Consider the following 18,847-nt stretch of genomic DNA (forward strand, 5'->3'; position numbering starts at 1 on the left):
TGCGCCTGTCCCAGCAGCTGAGGGTCACCCCCCCCCTGGGTCACACAAAGGATCTAGGATCTAGAAGATCCCCCCTGCGGGTTAGCCCTGCTGGGGCCTGTAAGCGCACCTCATCCCCTCCAGCACCCCTGACGTGGACCCCCTATCTGCTCTGCAGATGCAGAAGCAGGTTAAGCAGGGGTGCTGCAAAGCCAGTGTCCCTCCTCCAGAGTCCCTCACGGCTCCCCCTCTCCAGTCCCTGCGCCTCCAGTCACCCCTGCAGGCAGCACGTGATGGTGGCTGAGCCAAATCTCTGCTCTCAGAGACCATGTGTCACCACTGCTTAGAAGAAAACCAGGCCTGGCATGTCATGGGACCAAGGTTTCTGGAATTTTCAATTACTTTTGAAGAAGGGCTTGTATTTAAAAGCAAATCTTTATTCAAAAGAAGTGAAGGATTTAACTACGTACAGTTTGTGACACACAGCAAGCAAGGGGAAAAGAAATTCTCACAAAGAACGAGATCGTGTTCTCTCAAAACGTCAAACTGTTTTTCTGGTAGAGGCAGCAAAAGTCTTGCAAGGGACCCAGCTGCAACTTTAAGAAATGTTTGGCCGGCTTGACTACGTGCCCCGCATTTCAACCCATTTCAACCGCACAGAGAGTCACTGCCTGTGGGCCCCAGTGCAGCTCCGAGTCGGAGGCTCCGAGGAGGTCTGCGTGCGCCCCCGCAGGACAGCCCCGCCCCAGGCAGCCGGCCTCCCCCCACACCTGTCTCGGACGACTCTGCCCTTTCCTGCAGGACGGTGGGAGGGTGGGCCGGCTGAACGGCCCTTCCCTGGCTTCAGACATCTGGGATCGAGTGGTCCATGGCGTGGTGGAGCAAGGTCGGGGACAACCTAGATACAGCAACAAGGACAGTCGCCAAAACTGGCAGCAGGTTCTCCTCCCCACTAGCCAGCAAATCCCCAGGGGGCCTTCATTTCCACTTCTAAGGCTTTCAGGGCTCCCACTGGGAGCCACCAGCCACCTGCCCCTGGGAAGGGAGGGCAGAAGAGGGAGGAGGCCGGTGTGGTGGGAGGCGGGGAGGTGAGGGGGAAGGCAGGAGGGGGGCAGCCTTACTTTTTGACCATGTGCTCGTAGATCACGGTGGGGATGATGGTCAAGGTGACAACGTTCCTGGCCATGGCCAGAATCTCTGTGACTTCTTTGTCCTGGAGAGGAGGTGAGTGAGCGGTCACCCTGGGGCCAGGGGCGACTCCGAGGCACCTCTGCGGGGGGGGGCAGTCAGCACGGCCCCCCACTAGAGGACCCTGCTGCCATCAGGTGGGGGGTCTCAGGCAGAAACCCAGGAGCAGCCGTGCTTGAGCAAGAGCATAAGTCCCCTGACCTGAGAATCTCTGCAGGAAAAGCGGGCACGCCCCTCCCCGCCCTCCCCCTGAAGGCCTGTCTGTGGGAGTCAGTCACCCTCAGGCTCTAGCCCCAAAGCACAGGGAAAATTACCATGCAGTGGGGGCCATCAGGTGCAGCCACGCACCCACTGGGCTCCTGTTGGCCGCCAGCCCAGCAGAGCCCTCATGGGCCCTCTTCATCTTACACCTTGCTGCCCAGTAAAGAGAGGAAGGTCTGCGAACGCCATTCAGACCAGGGGGAGAACAAGAAAGGACAAGGCTTTACGCAAACTGGGCCAAATAGACCAAACTCTGAGGCATGGCCACACAAGAGCTTCCAGCCCTTACTCAGAGACTAGGGACTGTCCGCATATATCTAACCTGCTTATGCACTCAGTTATTGTGGGACAAGCGGCAAAGACAAGCTGGATGGGCCTAGTGACAGCCACAGGGTGGAAATGGATCCGCTTTCAGGAGACAACGCATCTCACAAAGCACAGCTATGTGGGGCCATTCAGGAAAGGGAGAGCCCCTGTCCTCAGAGGCTCGAAGCACCACGGTTTGCCAGGATAACGGACAAGTTCATCACGATGCCCCGAGCCTTCGGGGAGGAAGAGAGACTCTGCAGCACATTGTAGCACGACTGCTCTCTGGAAGAGTTAAGATCAAAGAACTGGAATGCTTTGAAAGGAGTGGATTTGCTAGATCCAGAGAGAGACAGCGACTCAGAATCCGTACTGGCGGAGTCAACTGTTTAGGGATAAAGGGCTCCCTTTGGATGGTCATGCCTGAGCCCTGGGTGGGGGGAGAAATCCAGGGGTAGGGATCTTAGACACCCGCCCGGAAGAACTTCCTGATCACAATGCTCATGAGCCCCCAGAGCCAGCCTCCAACGAAGGTGGGGAGACTGCCAAGCATGGGAAGCAGCTATGGGGCAGGAATGGCTTGGTGATGGCCCTCAATAGGGGTGGAGAAGTGGCTTCAAAGCCTGTGCCAGCTGCGGAACGAGATGCCACTGCCCAGGCCTTGTCGGTCAGGGGAGCCCTGCTCTCGGTCCTGGCGGCAGCGAGTCAGGATCAAACCACTTTCACCTGTTCAGGGACCAAAGGCCACATGACTCATCATCCCTGGTCCCTGAAGGCGCCCACCCCTCGGTCAGGGTCCACTAGACCCTGGACCCCTTGTTCTTTCTTGCTTTAAAAAATAAAACTCGGGCGCCTGGGTGGCTCAGTTGGTTAAGCGACTGCCTTCGGCTCAGGTCATGATCCTGGAGTCCCGGGATCGAGTCCCACATCGGGCTCCCTGCTCGGCGGGGAGTCTGCTTCTCCCTCTGACCCTCCCCCCTCTCATGCTCTCTGTCTCTATCTCATTCTCTCTCTCAAATAAATAAATAAAATCTTTAAAAAATAAAAAATAAATAAATAAATAAATAATAAATAAAACTCACCACACACACCCCCCCTCAAAAGATGAACAGAGGTCAGAAGTATGTTTCTGAGCAGCAATGTTCTCAAATATTCCACTACGGACTGTGAGCCCATATGCAGACAGAAGCACCGCGCCGAGGATGGAGGCGTCCATGCAGTCAGCTGCCCCTCCCCCGGCGCCCTGTCCTGCCGCCTGCCCTCACCCCCTCCTCACCTCTCCTCTGGCCTCCACACGTTGGTGACAGTAGCTCATATTTACTGAGCACTTACCACAGGCTTGGCACTGTGCTCAGAGCTCTACCTGCCTCATCTTAGTGAGCCCCCACAGCAACTGGAGGATGAGGGACCTGAGGCTCGGATGGGGACAGCAGCTCGCCTGCAGACATGAACCTTCCATCCACCCAGCAAGCTCTCAGCCACTGCAGCCCCCAGGCCAGGGCACAACCGCTGGCCTACCTTCAGCCCGATGACGTTCTGCCCGTTCACCTCGCACACGGTGTGGTTGGTGAGGAGCCCGTTGTGGGCCGCAGCACTCCCTTGGACCACAGAGATGACCTTCCCCTTCTTGATGACAAAGCCGATGTGGCCCATGCTGTCCTTGTGCATGGTGATGGTCCGCTGGAAGGGCCTGGCGGGGAGAGACAGTGAGCTGGGCCTGGGACGTGGCTGGGGTCAGACAGGGAGGCTCTGGGGGCCCGGCTACCCACCTGTCCCGAGCGACCATGACGATCTTCTCGGCCGATGCCCTCTTCAGCACCCGGTGGGCTCTGTCCGTGCTCCACCCGGCACAGTCACGCCCGTCGATCTGCAGGATCTGATCCCCGAAGTGCAGCCCCACGAGAGACGCAGGGCTGTTGGCCTTCACCAGCTGCACGAAGAGCCCCTAGAGGAGGACCCACCGTCAGCTCCGCAGCCCACTCTGAGCCCAGGTCCCTCCTGTGGCTGTGCTCCTGATCATCTAGGAGCTACAGCTCTGTGTGGGCAGGACAGCGGTTACCCCATTTCCCTGGGGAGGAAACACTCCAGGCCACATAGCCAGGGAGCAGCTGAGTCAGGCTTTCAACCCTGGCTGGAGGCTGCACCCCCAGCCCCCGGACTGCCTGGCTTCTTACAATGGCATTGGTGCCCCTGGCTTCCACTGTCTACAGACAGCTGCCTGGAAGCCAGATCCCTCTGATGGAGGGCAGGGGGGAAGGGAGGCTCTGAGTAGTTGGAGCCCAGGAAGGGTAGGTGGATGGTCCCTATTGCTGGAACCCAGCACCAGCCCTGAGGCCCTGGGGGAGGGAGATTGAGAGGAAGAGCCTGGGCTTGAGATTGGGTAGGCCTCGGCTCAGCTGCCTGCTCTGCACCTTCCTTACTGTGGACAGGGCCCACACTGCCCCCTCCCAGGCTGGTGGGAGATGTGTGTGGGAAATGCCCCCTACTCTCCTGCCCAGCCCCCAGCCCTACCTGGTCAATGGCCTTTAGCCGCAGCCCAGTCTTGCCATGCTCATCCTTGCACAGGTGGATCTCACGCACCCCGGGCTTGATCTCCGCACGCCGTGTGCCAAGGCTGTTCCCAGACAGTGGTGCCACCAGCTGGCCCAGCGAGGAGCCAGAGCCCACCGTCTGCAGACAGACACCAGGGTGGGGTCAGCTGGCCCCTGGGGCCTCGTAAGGATGAGGAAAGAAGGACGCAGTGGTCCCTGGGCCCTATCCCATCCGCAGACCATACTCTTCTCTGCAGGGGCTGCTAGGGGACATGGCTCCATGAAGCCACTGGGGGGCATCAAAGCCTACGCCTCTGAAAAACAGCTAGGAATATGAGGAGAGACAAGAGAGTATGGGTATACAGAAAAGGGATTTTGCAAGGCACGTTGGTATCAGGAGAAGACCCCTTTGAAATCCAACTAAAAATAAAATTTTGCAGCAAATAGGGAGCAATTGGGGGGAAAAGGACTTGATTTAATTTTTGTCTTGAAAAGAATATAAGCAAAAAGTATAAAAATGAATGCTTTCCCCCTAAAGCCCAGAACAAGTTAGGATGTCACTCTCACCACTACTATTAAATATGGTACTGGAATAACTGGCCAGAGCAATAAGGCAAGAAAAGAAAATAAAAGGCATACAGATTGGAAAAGAAATATTTGCCGATGATATGATGATCTACTAGGAAATTCCCAGGAATCTACAAATAAACTCCTAAAACTAATAAGTGAGTTCAGCAAAGTCACAGGATACAAGATCAACACACAAAAATCAACTGTACTTTTTATACACAAACAGCATGCACATGGAAACTGAAATTAAAAGTACATTACCAACTATAATCACTCAAAAATAAGAAATAGGAGTAGAGCTAACAAAACATATGTAGGAATTATATATTGAAAACAAAAACAAAAAATGACTTATAAAAAGATATCAAAGGAGATCCAAATAAATGGAAAGGGGGGAGCCTGGGTGGTTCAGTTGTTAAGCGTCTGCCTTTGGCTCAGGTCGTGATCCCAGGGTCCTGGGATCAAGCCCCGCATCAGGCTCCCTCCTCGGCAGGAAGCCTGCTTCTCCCTCTCCCCCTGCTTGTGTTCCCTCTCTTGCTGTGTCTCTTTCTGTCAAATAAATAAATAAAATCTTTTTTTACAAAAAATGGAAAGGTATTTTCTATTCATGGATTAGAAGAACATAGTAAAGCTGTCAATTGCCCCCAAATTGATATAAAGATTTAATGCAATTTCTATCAAAATCTTTACAAGATGTTTTGTAGATATAGGCAAGGTTAAGCTAAACTCTATATGAAAAGACAAAGGAAGTAGAATAGCTAAACCTATTTTGACAAAAAGAATAAAGCAGGAAGAATCACTCCACCAAATGTCAAGACTTATTATTTAGCTATAGTTTGGTAACAGTGGAGAGACAGACACATGGATCAATGAAATAGGACAAAGACTTGAAAAATAGCCTCACACAAGTAGGGCCAACTGCTTTTTAAAAGAGGTGCCAGAGCAGTTCGATGGACAAGAAATAGTCTTTTCAACAAAGGGGATAGGAGCAGTTGAACATCCATAGACAAAAATATGAACCTTGACCTAAGCTTCACACCTTATACAAAAATTAACTCAAATTTCATCATAAATTTAAATGTAAAACATGGGGCGCCTGGGTGGCTCAGTCAGTTAAGCATCTGACTCTTGGTTTCGGCTCGTGTCATGATCTTAGGGTCCTGGGATCAAGCCCCACAATGGGCTCTGTGCTCACGGCTGGAAATTATCTCCCTCTCCCTAGGCTCCTCCAACTGCCTGCTCGCACACGTGCACTCTCTCTCTCTCTCTCTCTCTCTCAAATAAATAAATAAATACAATCTTTTTTAAAAATGTAAAACATAGGTTTTAGATAAAAATAAGAGGAGAAAATCTTCAGATTTCAGGCTTGGTGTAAATGGCTTCAGACAGGCCAGCAAAGCCTGATTCACAAAAAAAAAAAAGAAAAAAGAAAAAGAAAAAAAGATCCACAAATTGGAACCTCATCAAAATTAAAAACTTTTGCTCTGCCAGAGATCCTTTTAATAAGTTGAAAAAAGAAGCTACACTTGGGAGAAAATTTTTACAAAGACTTGACAAAGGACTCTAGAATAAAGAACTCTCAAAACTTGACTTAAAAAAAACAAACTATCCATTGAGAAAATGAACAAAACGTATGAAGAGCATTTTACTGAAAAGAATTTACAGCTGGTAAATAGCACATGACAAGACGCTGAACATCACTAGCCAGTGGGGAAATGCAAACTGAGACTGTGAAGAGACATCACTACACACTTATCATGACAGCTAACATTAGTGAGAAGCTGGCGAGGATGGGAAGAAACTGGAGCAGCACGTTTTGCCGGCAGGAAAATAAAATGGTAGAGCCACTCTTAAAATAGTTTGGCAGTATCTTTTAAAAATTTAAACATGCATTTATCATACAACCTAGCAAACTGCACTCCTGGACATTTATCCCAGAGAAATGAAAACTTATGTCCGTACAAAAAACTGTACACAAATATCCATAATAACTTAGTTTGTAATAGCCCCAAACTGGAAACAATGAAAACGACCCTCAGTGGGTTGAACAAATCTCGGTACATCCATACCATGGAATACCACACAACGGGATGAACTTGGGGAGGGGGTGGGAGGTGGGGGTAACGGGATGGGGATTAAGCATACACTTGTTGCGATGAGCCCCAGGTGATGTATAGAATTGCTGAATCACTGTATTGTACTGAACTGATATAACACTGTAGGTTAACTATAGTGGAATTAAAACAAAATGAAATAAAAACAAACAAATAAATAAATAAAATGGAACGAGCTATTAATAGAGTGAACAACCTCGAAAAATTTCAAGGGCATTATGCTGAGTTGAAAAAGCCAATCTGAAAACACTATATGATTCCACATAGATAACATGCTGAAACAAAATTATCGAGGCAGAAAACAGACTAGTGGAGGCCAGGGGGTTCGGGAAGGTCAGGGGGAGAGGGTGGGCATGATCGCGAAGGGCCAGCCTGAGGGAGACCTCTGTGGTGACGAACTCATCTGTGCCTTGGTTACACTGGTACCTATGTGGGTCTATCTATACAGGTGACAAAGTGACACAGAACTACAGACACCCACTGGACCAAGGCAAAATGCTTGCTTTCCTTACCCTACAGTTATGCAGCCACCCCCCACAGAACCACTGGGAAAACTGGGTGGAGGGTACAGTCTTCTGTACCCTTCTCTGTACTATCTTTGGGACCTCCCAGCAATCTGTGATCATTTAAAAATAAAAAGCTAAACATAAAATTTTTTAATTATAAAAATGAATTCATCTGTCATATTTTTATCAATGTTAAGGTGAAATGCACTCATGTCCTCACTATTGAAACAAAGAGGAATTCAGTCAAGGGCTTACAAGTGAGGTACATACCCCATGACTTCCTTGGCTTCTTGTTTGTATTTCACAGCATGACTGGGGGGGGGCAACGTGGAGCAGCACCCCAGGGCCCCATGTGTCCCCATCCTGGTCAACTTTCTCCTGTGAGACCCTCATTTGCCAGTGGCTAAAGCAGTTCTCATCCTCACCCCCCCTCACTTCATAAGACCCTGCAGCCTCAGCAAGACCTGCAGCTGGGCCCTGCCACCAATTTTCACCCATGTGGGGACAGGATTGCAGACAAGCCCACTGACCAATGGCCCACGGGGATGCTGGAGCCCACTGGCAGGGGGTTTGAGTGGGGACTGGTCTCTAAATGAACATATTTTGAGGACAGAACATTTCTGTGTCATGATTTCCCCTGCTCCCCAAAACCATGGAAAACAGGAATCAAGCAAGCATTGCCACTTCATCTGGGGACCAGAGCTGGGTGACAAGCTGCTCCCTGTCTCGGCTCTCCCCTCCATGCAAAGCTCTCAAGGCACAGGCAGCTCCTTCATTAGAAGCCTCCAGGCTCAAGATGTCCATTGACAGATGAATGGATAAAGAAGATGTGGTGTGTATATATATATACACACACACATACACACAATGGAATATTATGCAGCCATCAAAAGGAATGAAATCTTGCCATTTGCAACGATGTGGATGGAACTGGAGGGTTTTATGCTGAGCAAAATAAGTCAATCAGACCTCACTGATATGAGGAATTCATAATCTCAGGAAACAAACTGAGGGTTGCTGGGGTGGTGGGGGTTGGGAGGGATGGGGTGGCTGGGTGATAGACATCGGGGAGGGTATGTGCTATGGTGAGCGCTGTGAATTGTGTAAGACTGTTGAATCACAGATCTGTACCTCTGAAACAAATAATACATTATATGTTAAAAAAAAAAAAGAAGAAGATAGGAGGAGGGGAAGAATGAAGGGGGGAAAACCGGATGGGGAGACGAACCATGAGAGACTATGGACTCTGAGAAACAAACTGAGGGTTCTAGAGGGGAGGGGGGTGGGGGGATGGGTTAGCCTGGTGATGGGTATCAAGGAGGGCACGTAGTACATGGAGCAATACGCAAACAATGAATCATGGAACACTACATCAAAAACTAATGATGTAATGTATGGTGATTAACATAACATAATAAAAAAATAAAATAAAATAGTCAAAAAAAAAAAAAAAGAAGAAGTCTCCAGGCTCAGGCTGGGTTTAATGCCCTCCCTTCTCATCCAGCAGCCTGAAGCCGGAGGTCAAAGGTCAGGCAATGGTCTTCCAGTGTCCAAGTCTGCAGGAAACCCCACAGCACTTTTAACATTGGCTCAGAATGAGAAGTGCCATGAAGAAACAGAGGCCAGGCATGCCGGGGAAGAGGAGATTCCAGTCTGCTCGAAGGGCAAGACCAAGAGGGAGGGAGAGTTGGCACTTTCTGTGCCCACAGTAGGCAAGAGACAAATACCTACACTAGCACCTTCTGGAATCTGAAGCAGGCTCTGCTGGACTTCTTGGCTGGAGAGGGAAAGACCCATATAATTTTCCAATTCTGCCAGGCTTGGGTACAAAACTGACGGGAAGGGAACAGAAGGAAGAGGAAAGGTGTTACTCAGGGGCGTGAACTTGGCCACACCTGCCTGGCTCCTGTGGTCACTCATTTGTATTAAGAAACATGGCCTGGGGATGTTGTTTATCCCCGAGAATGCAAGGGAACACTCGCTGGTGATGTGGGTTCTCTCCTCAGAAGGGCTGAGGGGCAGGGGTCTCCCCAGGAGCAGCCTGGGACACAGGGGCTGCAGGGGCTACAGGAGGCAGGCATCTGACCCCAGGGCAGCTCCCAGGACACTGCAGGGAAGGAAGGACAGAGTGAGCCTGAGGTCAAGTTAGCTGCCACAGGACCTGAATCAACACTGCTACCAACAACTCAAGGGGCCACCACAAACAGCTTGGACTCCTCACTCAGCCACAGAAGGGAGCCCCAAATCAGGGGAGTTAATGCTCTCACTAAGCCACAGTTTCCTCGGGGTCCCCATCAAAGGGTCCTGGTGGGGATAAAATGTTCAGGAAGCCCACAGCACAGGGGCAGGTAAGAGGCTGTGCTGGAAGTGGCCACAAGAGGTCACTGTCAGTCAGGAGCGCCCCACCCTGTCGACTGGCTCACTCACCTGAAGACTGGGAGACTGGCAGGGCAGGCATTCTGGGTGCAGCTCTGGCCTGGGCCTGGGAGAGGTGAGGAGCACTGGTCAGCTGTGGCCAGGACCCCCAGAACCCTTGGAGCCTGGGGCTCCCTGGGGATCAGGGCATTAGTTACGCTGGCGGGCCTAAGGTAGGGGTATCCATGAACCTTGGAGGTGTGTAAAGGTGGCCTCTGCACACGTCCATGTTTCTGGGGAAGGTTCTCCCCATAGCCTGCAACCCACCAAACGTCATGACCCGCTTACTACCTGAGGCAGCCAGAACACTGAGGCCCACCTCCCAATGAAATTCTCAGTCAAGAAGTCCCAAATTCTCAAAACCCACTGGAACCACAGATGAATGGAAGGAAAAAGGGGTGTCTGGGGATGAGCAGGCCAAAGGCCATGCCCATGGGGTTTACTCTGGAAGCCTGTCTACAGTGGAGTCTACCTGAACTGGGAGAGAGGAAGTCCTAGGACGCACAGGAGAGGCCTGTCTGTTTGGGCTTTTCCATTCCTGCTGTAACTCCACTGCCTTAACCTCTGGACACCTGTCCACTAGCAGGTCCTGCAGTGGTGACCTGCATGCCCAGGGACCCAACACCCAGCATCTTCCAAGACAAGCCTCCCTTACTTACCCTGGGGCAATCACAAAGGCCCCTCGAGGTGGCCTAGGCTAACACATGCCTAGTGGCTTACCTGAATGGCTTGGTCCAACTTCAGGTCCTCCAGAGATGGGTACAGGGTGGACATGGCTGCTCCTTGGAACACCCTACAGGCACAGAGGGTGAGAAGGGGTGAGGGGTGAGAAGAAGCATGGATGTCTACCTCTTGTTCATGTGTGCCACTCAGGACTCTCAGGATGAGAAAGAAATCAGGAAGGTATCATCCCCATTTTGGAGATGGGGGGAGTGGAGTTTGAACCCAAGTTTGTTTTATTCCCAAGCCCATGATCTCCACCCTTGCAAAATTCTACCCCATCTGTTCAACTGACTCTGGGCTTTAGACCCCAGACCCCAGGGACCATCCAGGACATGCTGGCCAGGAAGAGCAGGACTAGGGATCAAGTCCTTCCCTGCCATGTTTCAAAGGTCAGACAGACTTATAAGGTTTGGTGACTCAAGACCCAAATTCAATCCAGCAGGTTCATAGTGAGTACCTGCTACATACCTGGCCTTTGTTAGGGGTGCATACAGCATCATCCCCCAACTACACAGAATTCAGTCCAGTGTTAAGTAGGTGGGGTCTTAATTACAACAGAAAGGCAGCAGGGCATTTAGAATCTCTCCCCTACCCCTCACACCCCTGTTCACCTCTGGGTGTTTGAGCTCCTACTGTATACCACCCATTTCCAGCCCTGATCTTAGCCTAGGCTTCCACTCTTCTCCTTGTAAAGTTCTGATCTTATTAAATGCAGTGTCTTAGGTTTTGCATTTAGGCCACTAGTTTGAATGTATGAATTAGGACCACCTAATACATTGCATTAGGCCACTAGTTTGAATGTAATTCTCCCAAGGTCAAATTAAACCTGTTTGCATCTGGCCTGTGAGCCACCAGTTCCAATCTCTGGAGGAATCAGAAGTCTGTGTGGGCCACTTTAGGGAATGTGGGCTAGATACTGAGAGCAGTGGGGAGCCACCAGGGGGCTCTAAGCAGGGGTAAGACATCCCAGGCTCAGGCAGAAAGGCTACTGCCTGCCATCTGGAGAACAAAAGAGGAGGCAAGAACCACTGGAGGATTTTGTGGCACCAGGGGAGGGGCCGGAAGATGATGGCGATCTGCCACAGCACGGGGGTTATGGGTGGGATGTGAGAGAGAAGGGATTTGATGGCAAGTTAGAAGGAATGGTGTGGGGGGGGGAGTGAAGGCAGCAGGTGCAGAGGAAGGAGAAGGAGCAATGATGGATGAAGATGACCTTGGCACCTGTGGGTCACTCAGGGGAGATGCCCAGAGGATCTGGACCTGGGCAGGACTGGAGTCCCATCACCCCTGGCACAGCCCATTCAGTTCTCTGTGACCACTCCAGACACCCCTTTATTGTGTATACCTGCTCTGATAGCCTCCCACCTTCCTAGGAAGGAAACAAGAACCAGAGGTCCCAAATGTATTTCATTCACCTCTCAGTCTTGTTTCTCGTTTTTTCAAATTTGAATTAGTGTCAACATTTTAAAGTCTGGGAATAAAAAAATTATTCTCTTCTAATTTTTATTTTAAAAAGTCAAAATATTTGGTAATGCAAGAGCAGGAGCCATGCACAGCGATACCCAGTCCAGGCTGAGCTGCAGCCAGCCTCTTAGATGAAGCCGCCTGTGCTTTCTTGGTTCCCAAAGTACCTGGCCAGCAATTTACATCCCCTGCTTGGCCCTGGAGGCAGGCAGCTCCAGATCCTTGCCCTAGTCTGGTCTTTGCGGCAGGAATGATCATCTCAAGAGGACAGAGATTGTCCCATGGGGGAGAGGAAGACTGGCTCTGACCTCCTGTAGACCAGCTTGGGGAATAAACCCCTTTGCCTGTGGCCTCCCCCACTGTGCACACACTCTGGGAGATTTTTCTCTTGGGACAGTCCTCAGCAGGTACCATTCGCCAAGAGCAAGCCCTGTTACCAGGACCACGCATGAAGAGCTTATGTGAAAACGAGAGGCCACCCCTGCCCTGCTTTTTCTACCACTGAAGCAACACAGCAGTTATATTTTTAGTGGCTTCCCTCTGGGAGAGCAGAACCAGAAATCCACTTCCTAGAAATCACTCCCAGGCCAGGACCACACACTTCCTCTGTATCTGGGACCTTCACCACCTCCACCTTCGGTGAGTCCCAACTCAGTTTCGGGCTCTGGGCAGAATGAGGAAGCAGGTATTCCCCTGCCTTTTAACATTTATGATCTAGTGGGGAATGGCTCCCAGCCAGCAAATAGGCCGTGCCTCATTCAATCACCTGTCTATCCACTCATAGCATTTGAGTATCTACTGTGCACCAGGGACCCTGGACCTATTTTAGTCATCCTGGGCCATCTGCTTGGCACACCACCTTTCCTGCGTGGTGCTCTTTGGAAGGTTTAGCTCAAAATCTATTTCTTGGGTTGCCTTTTTCAGGCCGTAGGACCCCCTGCTAGTTGGTTGGGTCTTCTTGTGTTCCTAACCCTGACTTGTGCTCTCTACTGTCAAGCTATTTACCGTATTATAGGATTGACATCTGGGTATTTTCTCATACTGGACCCCACCTCACAAGGGCAGGCAGGGGCTGTGTCCCGTTGACCACACACTACACCTCCCCACTACAACAGCAAACATGCACGGTGGCAAAAATTGTTATTTGAATAAAACAGTAGTTTTCCAAGAACAGACTGGAAATTTCCGCGGGCATTTTTGGGTGTCACAAGACTGAGGGGGACATTACTAACACTTAGGAAGCAGCGAACAGAGATCTGTACTTCTTGGAACACGCAGAATGTTCATCACAACAAACTGTCCTCCCAAAACTTCACGTGGGCATAAAGCCTGCTTGTAACCTGTTCCATATACAAATACAGTACTTCCTGGTTTTAATATGCAATATGTTATCCAAACATGCATATACCAGGTTAATCAAGGGAGGTTATACTTTGTTTTGTTCACCATTCTGGAAAATCAGTGTCAATCCTTCTCACCACAGGTGAGTCAGCAGAACGCGCCCATCTGTGCCTGCACTGTGGCTGTCGTACTAATTCCACACCTGTACACAAATACTTAGCCTTTGATTCGAGACGTCAAATACAAACTGTGGCAAAATTCAGTTGAATACCGTCTTCTCTTAAATCCAAACTTACTCAGTTTGAGTTAGGTACAAACACGATCTGGGTGTAATCCTGTTTCAGCTTTTGCAAAGTGAAGGGCATATTCTTCTACTATAAATTACTTTCATGGCCCGTGTTCCGCCTGTATAATAACGACAGGGCATCATGCTGGTTCACCACCCGGAACCACCGTTCGCGACGAACCCGCCTCCTCCCACAGCCTCAGTTTTCTCGCTTTGCGCAACCAGGCACAAAGTCCACGAATGCGGGGGCCGGGGAAAGCCCCACGGGCCGTAGAGCCTGTTCTTCACCCCCAGGACTCAGTTTCCCTTTCTGTCGCACCGCTCAAAAATCGCCAGCTACTCCCACTCCGACACACCCTTCGCTCGGAACCCGGCCGGAAGTGACGTCTCCCGGTTGCTCTGGGCTACAGCACCTGCGCAGAGTCCCCTCCAGGCCGCTAGGGCGCGCTGCGGCGTCTAAAACGCATGCGTCCCACCCACCCAGGCCTGCGCGCTGCTACGGATGGCTCCCAGGTTGCCGCGCGGCAGCAGGGTGAAACATGGCGGCCTCCTCGTCGGGCGGGTTCGTAGCTGGCTGGATTGCTAGAATCCACCCGGCCTCTCGCTTTCTCCAGGTGCCCATGGCTGGCGCCGCCACCCACAAAAAGAAGTCAGGTAAAGCAGCAGAGTAAGGGATGGGGAGGCTCGATCGGGCCCCTTGTCCCCTCTTTACTGGACTGGAGGCCGCGCGGAACAAATCGAGCTTTAAAGGGGCGAGTATCCCCCCACGCCCCTGACCCTACAGGACCATTTACGGCTTCCAGAGGAGGGAGGGTGCGGGTGATCCGCTCCCTGCGGGCTGATAAGATTCTGTTTCTAAGGCAGCTGTGGGAGGGGAGGAGGGTATAGACACGCCTGCGCTCCCCGCTGCCTGTGCCTGGAATAGAAGCCCCCTCGCCCGGTAAGGCTTCCGAAGCGCTTTCAGTTCCTACCCATTGTGACATCACTGACCCTCCCACTGGGTTTTGTTTTTGTTTTTGTTTTTGTTTTTGTTTTTTTTGCCCGGCCCCGACTTCTGACCAGGTGCTTAGCTGCAAGTGCCCCGCCCCCACTCTACGCAGATTCACCCTGGGATCCCACCCGAGAGTAGCTGAGTGATTGAGCCCCGCTACCCAGAGTAGGGGTTTTGTGCCTGGCCAGGCAGATCACTTCCCAAAGCAGAATTGGACCCACTGCTCCTTATGAGGGATTCAGGCAGTTTGGCTTACGGAGTGCAGGACAAAAGGCTACGGCGACCAGGAAAGCCTTCTGTAGGAAGGAAGGAAGAAAGAGAGTGGGTGTGGAATGTGCTACTACAGGGATAGGGAGGCCCAGACCCAAGAGTCCAGCTGTCTTCCAGATCTTTACTACCTCCCAGGTTATTCAAACTGAACTCCTTTTTTCCTAGCATTGCTGTCCCTCTACAGCTACCCTACCAAGTCCACCCCCTGGTCTGAGCCAGAAATCTGGGAGTTAACCTCAGCTCCTGCTCTTGAAGCCCTACCCAGCTCTTGCCCTCAGGATAAATCTCTAAACTTCAGCTTGGCGTTCAGATCTCCATGACCTGACTCCTGGCACCATCTGCAGTCACACCTTCTCACTTTTCCACACTCACCCTACATTTCATTCATTCCAGACTGCCTGCTGACACTAGAACTCACACTCCTAGTTCATGCCTCCCTGCCTTTTCAGGTGCCTGTCCCTCTGTCTTGAATGACATTCACGCCTTCTCCCTCCCCCTCGTTCATCTGGTGAACTCCTGTTCCCCCAATTCTTAGCTTTCCCCCAAATCCCCACACCCACACACACTCACAAAATTAGGCAGACCTCCCTTCTCTAGACCCCAGAACCTCATATTCACCTATTCATCCTTCATTCCACTAATGTTTATTACGCACTTCTTGTGAGCAAGGTCTTCTGCATTCCCTGGGATTGAATTTCCTCTGTGTTTTTATTTGCCTGTTTCCCTCCCCAGTGCTGAGCCCAGTGTCTGGCACAGGGCAGGAATCCAGTTACTCTTAAAGGAATGGGAAAGCAAGACACAGAGGGAAGAGAAAGCCCCAAAAAAGTCCTTTGAAGAGAAACTCTGGGCCTAGAAAGGGAGAAAAAAACCACTGCCCTAATGTGGTAGATTAAAAGGCTGCTTCCTACAATCTGACAATGAAAGAGTTCCCTCAGCTCAGTGCTGGCTTCCTGCAATTAATTGGCTCCTGTGAAAGGAAAATAACCCATCTCTCTCAAAGGAATTTTCCTTTCCCCTGCACTTCACAGAATTTCCATCTCTGAACCTCTGTATTTTTTTATAAAAGCAGTAACACCACCCACAGCAATCCAGCAGTCAGGTCCTTGGAGATCAGCAGGGCTGAAAGGGGTCATCAGCGCCCATCTTTGGGTTTTGGAATGAGAACACGCCTTTGGAACACCTTGTTCCAAAGAGCTGAAACTATGGGACTCCTCCTTGTTCCTATGGACAACTCATCCATCCTTCAGAAGACAGTGTGTGCGGGAGGGAAGCGTGGGTTAGAGTGTCAGAGGAATAGCTCCTGGAAGGCCAAATTAGCCCAGGGATGTGATGTGAGTTAGAAAGGAAGAGGCTGTTGCTAGGCCACCAGCATATACCCCCTTCTCTTCAGGGCTATACTGCCTGCTGGAGAAAAGCTGTGAACTTCTTTGGGGAATGCAGATGCTTCCGAATGCAGGCCCCTGAGAGGCAAAGCAGGAACAAGACGTGGTAGGCAGGCAGGACTGGGTTCAGACTGCTGCCTCTAATTTGTGAGAGCAAGCATGGACAAGTCCCTTTTGAGTGTCATCTCTTCCTTTGTGATATGGGTAACAGTACTTGCATCACAGAGTTATCATGAAGATTTAAAGATCCTTAAAAAGAGAGAAGATATGTATGGAGCTCACTTAGCACAGTACCTAGCACTTAAAGGGCATGCAGTCATCGTTAGCTGTTCATTCAGGACATTTACTGAGCACCTAAGCTGTTCTAGGTACTGAGGCAGTGAGCAAGAGGAAAGTCTGTCCTTGAGGGTGTCTTTCTAGCTGGTTAGAGAAGTGTGTTTGCTGTGTTAGGTGATGGGAAGTCATCGGGAGAAAGATAAAGCAGGATGAAGGGTAGAGTGTCAAGAGGTCCAGAAGGGCCTCACTGCGGGTCAGGAGTGACGAGTGGCTTGTGTAAAAGCCTAAAGGGGTAGGGAAGAGCATCAGGGCTGAGGGCATGGCCACTGCGGCAGCTCTGAGGTGGGGGTGCCTCTTGTTTAGAGACCATCTGGCCGATGAGACTGGAGTCTTGTTCAGAGGGGGAGCAGTGGTGAGGAGGTGGGAGAGGATGTGAGCGGGCCAGGTCCCCAGGGGTCCACAGCCAGCATTTGGCATTTACTCTGCCGAGATGGGAGCCACTGGAGAACGCTGAGCAGCAGAGTGACATGGCCCAACTTACATTTTAACAGCCCCTCCTCTTTGGCTAACATTGGGAGAACAGACCAGAGGGTCAAGGGTGGACACAGGGAGCCCCAGGGAGCAGTGATGGTGATGGTGGTGTGAGAATTGCTACTAGTTTGGAAATCGAAAATGTAAAACAGAAAAACTCTTTAAAAACAAAAACAATTGTTTTCGTTAGTTCGGGCCACCCTACGTAAGTAGCCAGTGCAGCGTCCTCCCCCGAGAGCAGCCTCGCCTGAAGCTCCATTTTCTGCGGTGTGCAGGGCACAGACTGTCCCCCTTGGTTCCATTAGCTCAGTCAGTGCTCCCGGGGATGCTTCCAGTGTCCACACGAGGAAACCGGTTCTGAGAGAGGTCAAGTCGCCGGCCGCGTTCCCCAGCAGATTTTTCCTCGCCTACTTAGGGTAGTGGGTAGAAACTGCTGCAGGCAGAGACGTAACAGAAACTGAAGCGTATACTCTCCGTTCCCTGTGGAAATCCACTCTGCTTGGCCTTCCAAAGGTCCCCTTCAAGGAGCAGGGTGTGGGCCGCATCTCCTGAGCGCTGCCACAGGAGGTTACAAGGAGCCTGCGGCCCCCATGATGTCTGGATAAAGATCACTCAGCCCTCAAACCTGACCCAGGGCAGGGGTCAGAGGAGACCCCCGTTCACACTATGCCCCCAGAGGGAGGCACCTTGAAAGAAAACTACCTGGGAGGCCCCAGAAGGGTCAGGACTGGCCAGACGGCAAAAGACCAAGCCTCACTAACCTCATTCTGGGTAATATGGGCCCCAGCTCTTACCTGCCGGCCAGGTGCTGCCGAGCGTCCTCTGCCAGTCACTGCCAAGAGAGTCTGGAAGCGGGTGGCCCAGGTTCCTGCTCTGGGAAGGGTGGTGCCTGCTCCCGTCAGCTGACTCACCCAGATGGACCTAGGTAAATGCCCTGTGAGTGTATAAACAAAGCAAGTCACCGGGCCCAGAGGAGGGCTTGGGCCTTAGTCAAGATGTGGAGGTGGGATTAGGGGCTCGCAGCTGCTGGTGAGAGGGGTAGGAACCAAGATTTCTTGACCTTGAGGATTTAGATTGGACATCCAGTCCTGCTGAACATGAGGACAGTTTGAGGGGCATCCAGGGTCTTAAAAAATGGCCATAACTGGGGCACCTGGGTGGCTCAGTCGGTTAAGCGTCTGCCTTCTGCTCAGGTCATGGTCCCAGGGTCCTGGGATCGAGCCCCACATCGGGCTTCCTGCTCGGCGGGAAGCCTGCTTCTCCCTCTCCCGCTCCCCCTGCTTGTGTTCCCTCTCTCGCTGTCTCTCTCTCTGTCAAATAAATAAAATCTTAAAAAAAAAAAAATGGCCATAACTTGTGGCCTAGCATTTCCCTTCTAGTAATTTATTATGGTAAACAAGTAGACATTGAAGTCCCAGAGCCCATAATAGGGAAATCTAGAAATCCCCAGTGCCCATCTCTGGGGTCTGGCTAAACAAATCCATATTTGTGGAAGATCACAAAACTATTAATGTCATTTAAGGAAAAATCACGAGGAAAGCTTCCCGAGACGTTGGCAAGATATTGAAAAATCAGGGCACCTGGGTGGCTCAGTCGTTAAGCGTCTGTCTTCAGCTCAGGTCATGATCCCAGGGGCCTGGGATCGAGCGCTGCATTGGGCTCCCTGCTCGGCGGGAAGCCTGCTTCTCCCTCTCCCTCTCCCCCTGCTTGTGT

The 18,847-nt window shown here is 51.2% G+C and overlaps 1 protein-coding gene across 7 annotated transcripts; it reads right to left on the reverse strand.

Moving 5' to 3' along the window:
* Positions 1–313: 313 nt before the first annotated feature.
* On the reverse strand, positions 314–18,045 carry SDCBP2 (syndecan binding protein 2). 7 transcript variants are annotated; one of them, XM_064573005.1, is made up of 9 exons: positions 13,695–14,059; positions 10,591–10,663; positions 9,883–9,937; positions 9,187–9,287; positions 4,246–4,404; positions 3,504–3,679; positions 3,253–3,424; positions 1,101–1,192; positions 314–877 (listed from the first exon to the last, which is right to left on the reverse strand). In XM_064573005.1, the coding sequence occupies exons 2-9, from the start codon at positions 10,642–10,644 to the stop codon at positions 823–825; spliced, it is 864 nt and encodes a 287-aa protein (XP_064429075.1). In that variant the 5' UTR covers positions 10,645–10,663; positions 13,695–14,059; the 3' UTR covers positions 314–822. The 7 variants fall into 7 exon arrangements, with proteins under 7 accessions (XP_064429075.1, XP_064429077.1, XP_064429076.1 ...); XM_064573002.1 differs by lacking the exons at positions 314–877; positions 1,101–1,192 and adding an exon at positions 1,207–2,019 and having other exon boundaries at positions 13,695–13,803; positions 14,004–14,054; XM_064573004.1 differs by lacking the exons at positions 314–877; positions 1,101–1,192; positions 13,695–14,059 and adding exons at positions 1,206–2,019; positions 17,929–18,045.
* Positions 18,046–18,847: the final 802 nt, after the last annotated feature.

This window comes from Mirounga angustirostris, unplaced genomic scaffold, assembly GCF_029215605.1.
Source record: "Mirounga angustirostris isolate CCGP_5_RB_7025 unplaced genomic scaffold, mMirAng1.0.hap1 SCAF_10, whole genome shotgun sequence".
In the NCBI taxonomy this organism is placed as follows: Eukaryota; Metazoa; Chordata; class Mammalia; order Carnivora; family Phocidae; genus Mirounga; species Mirounga angustirostris.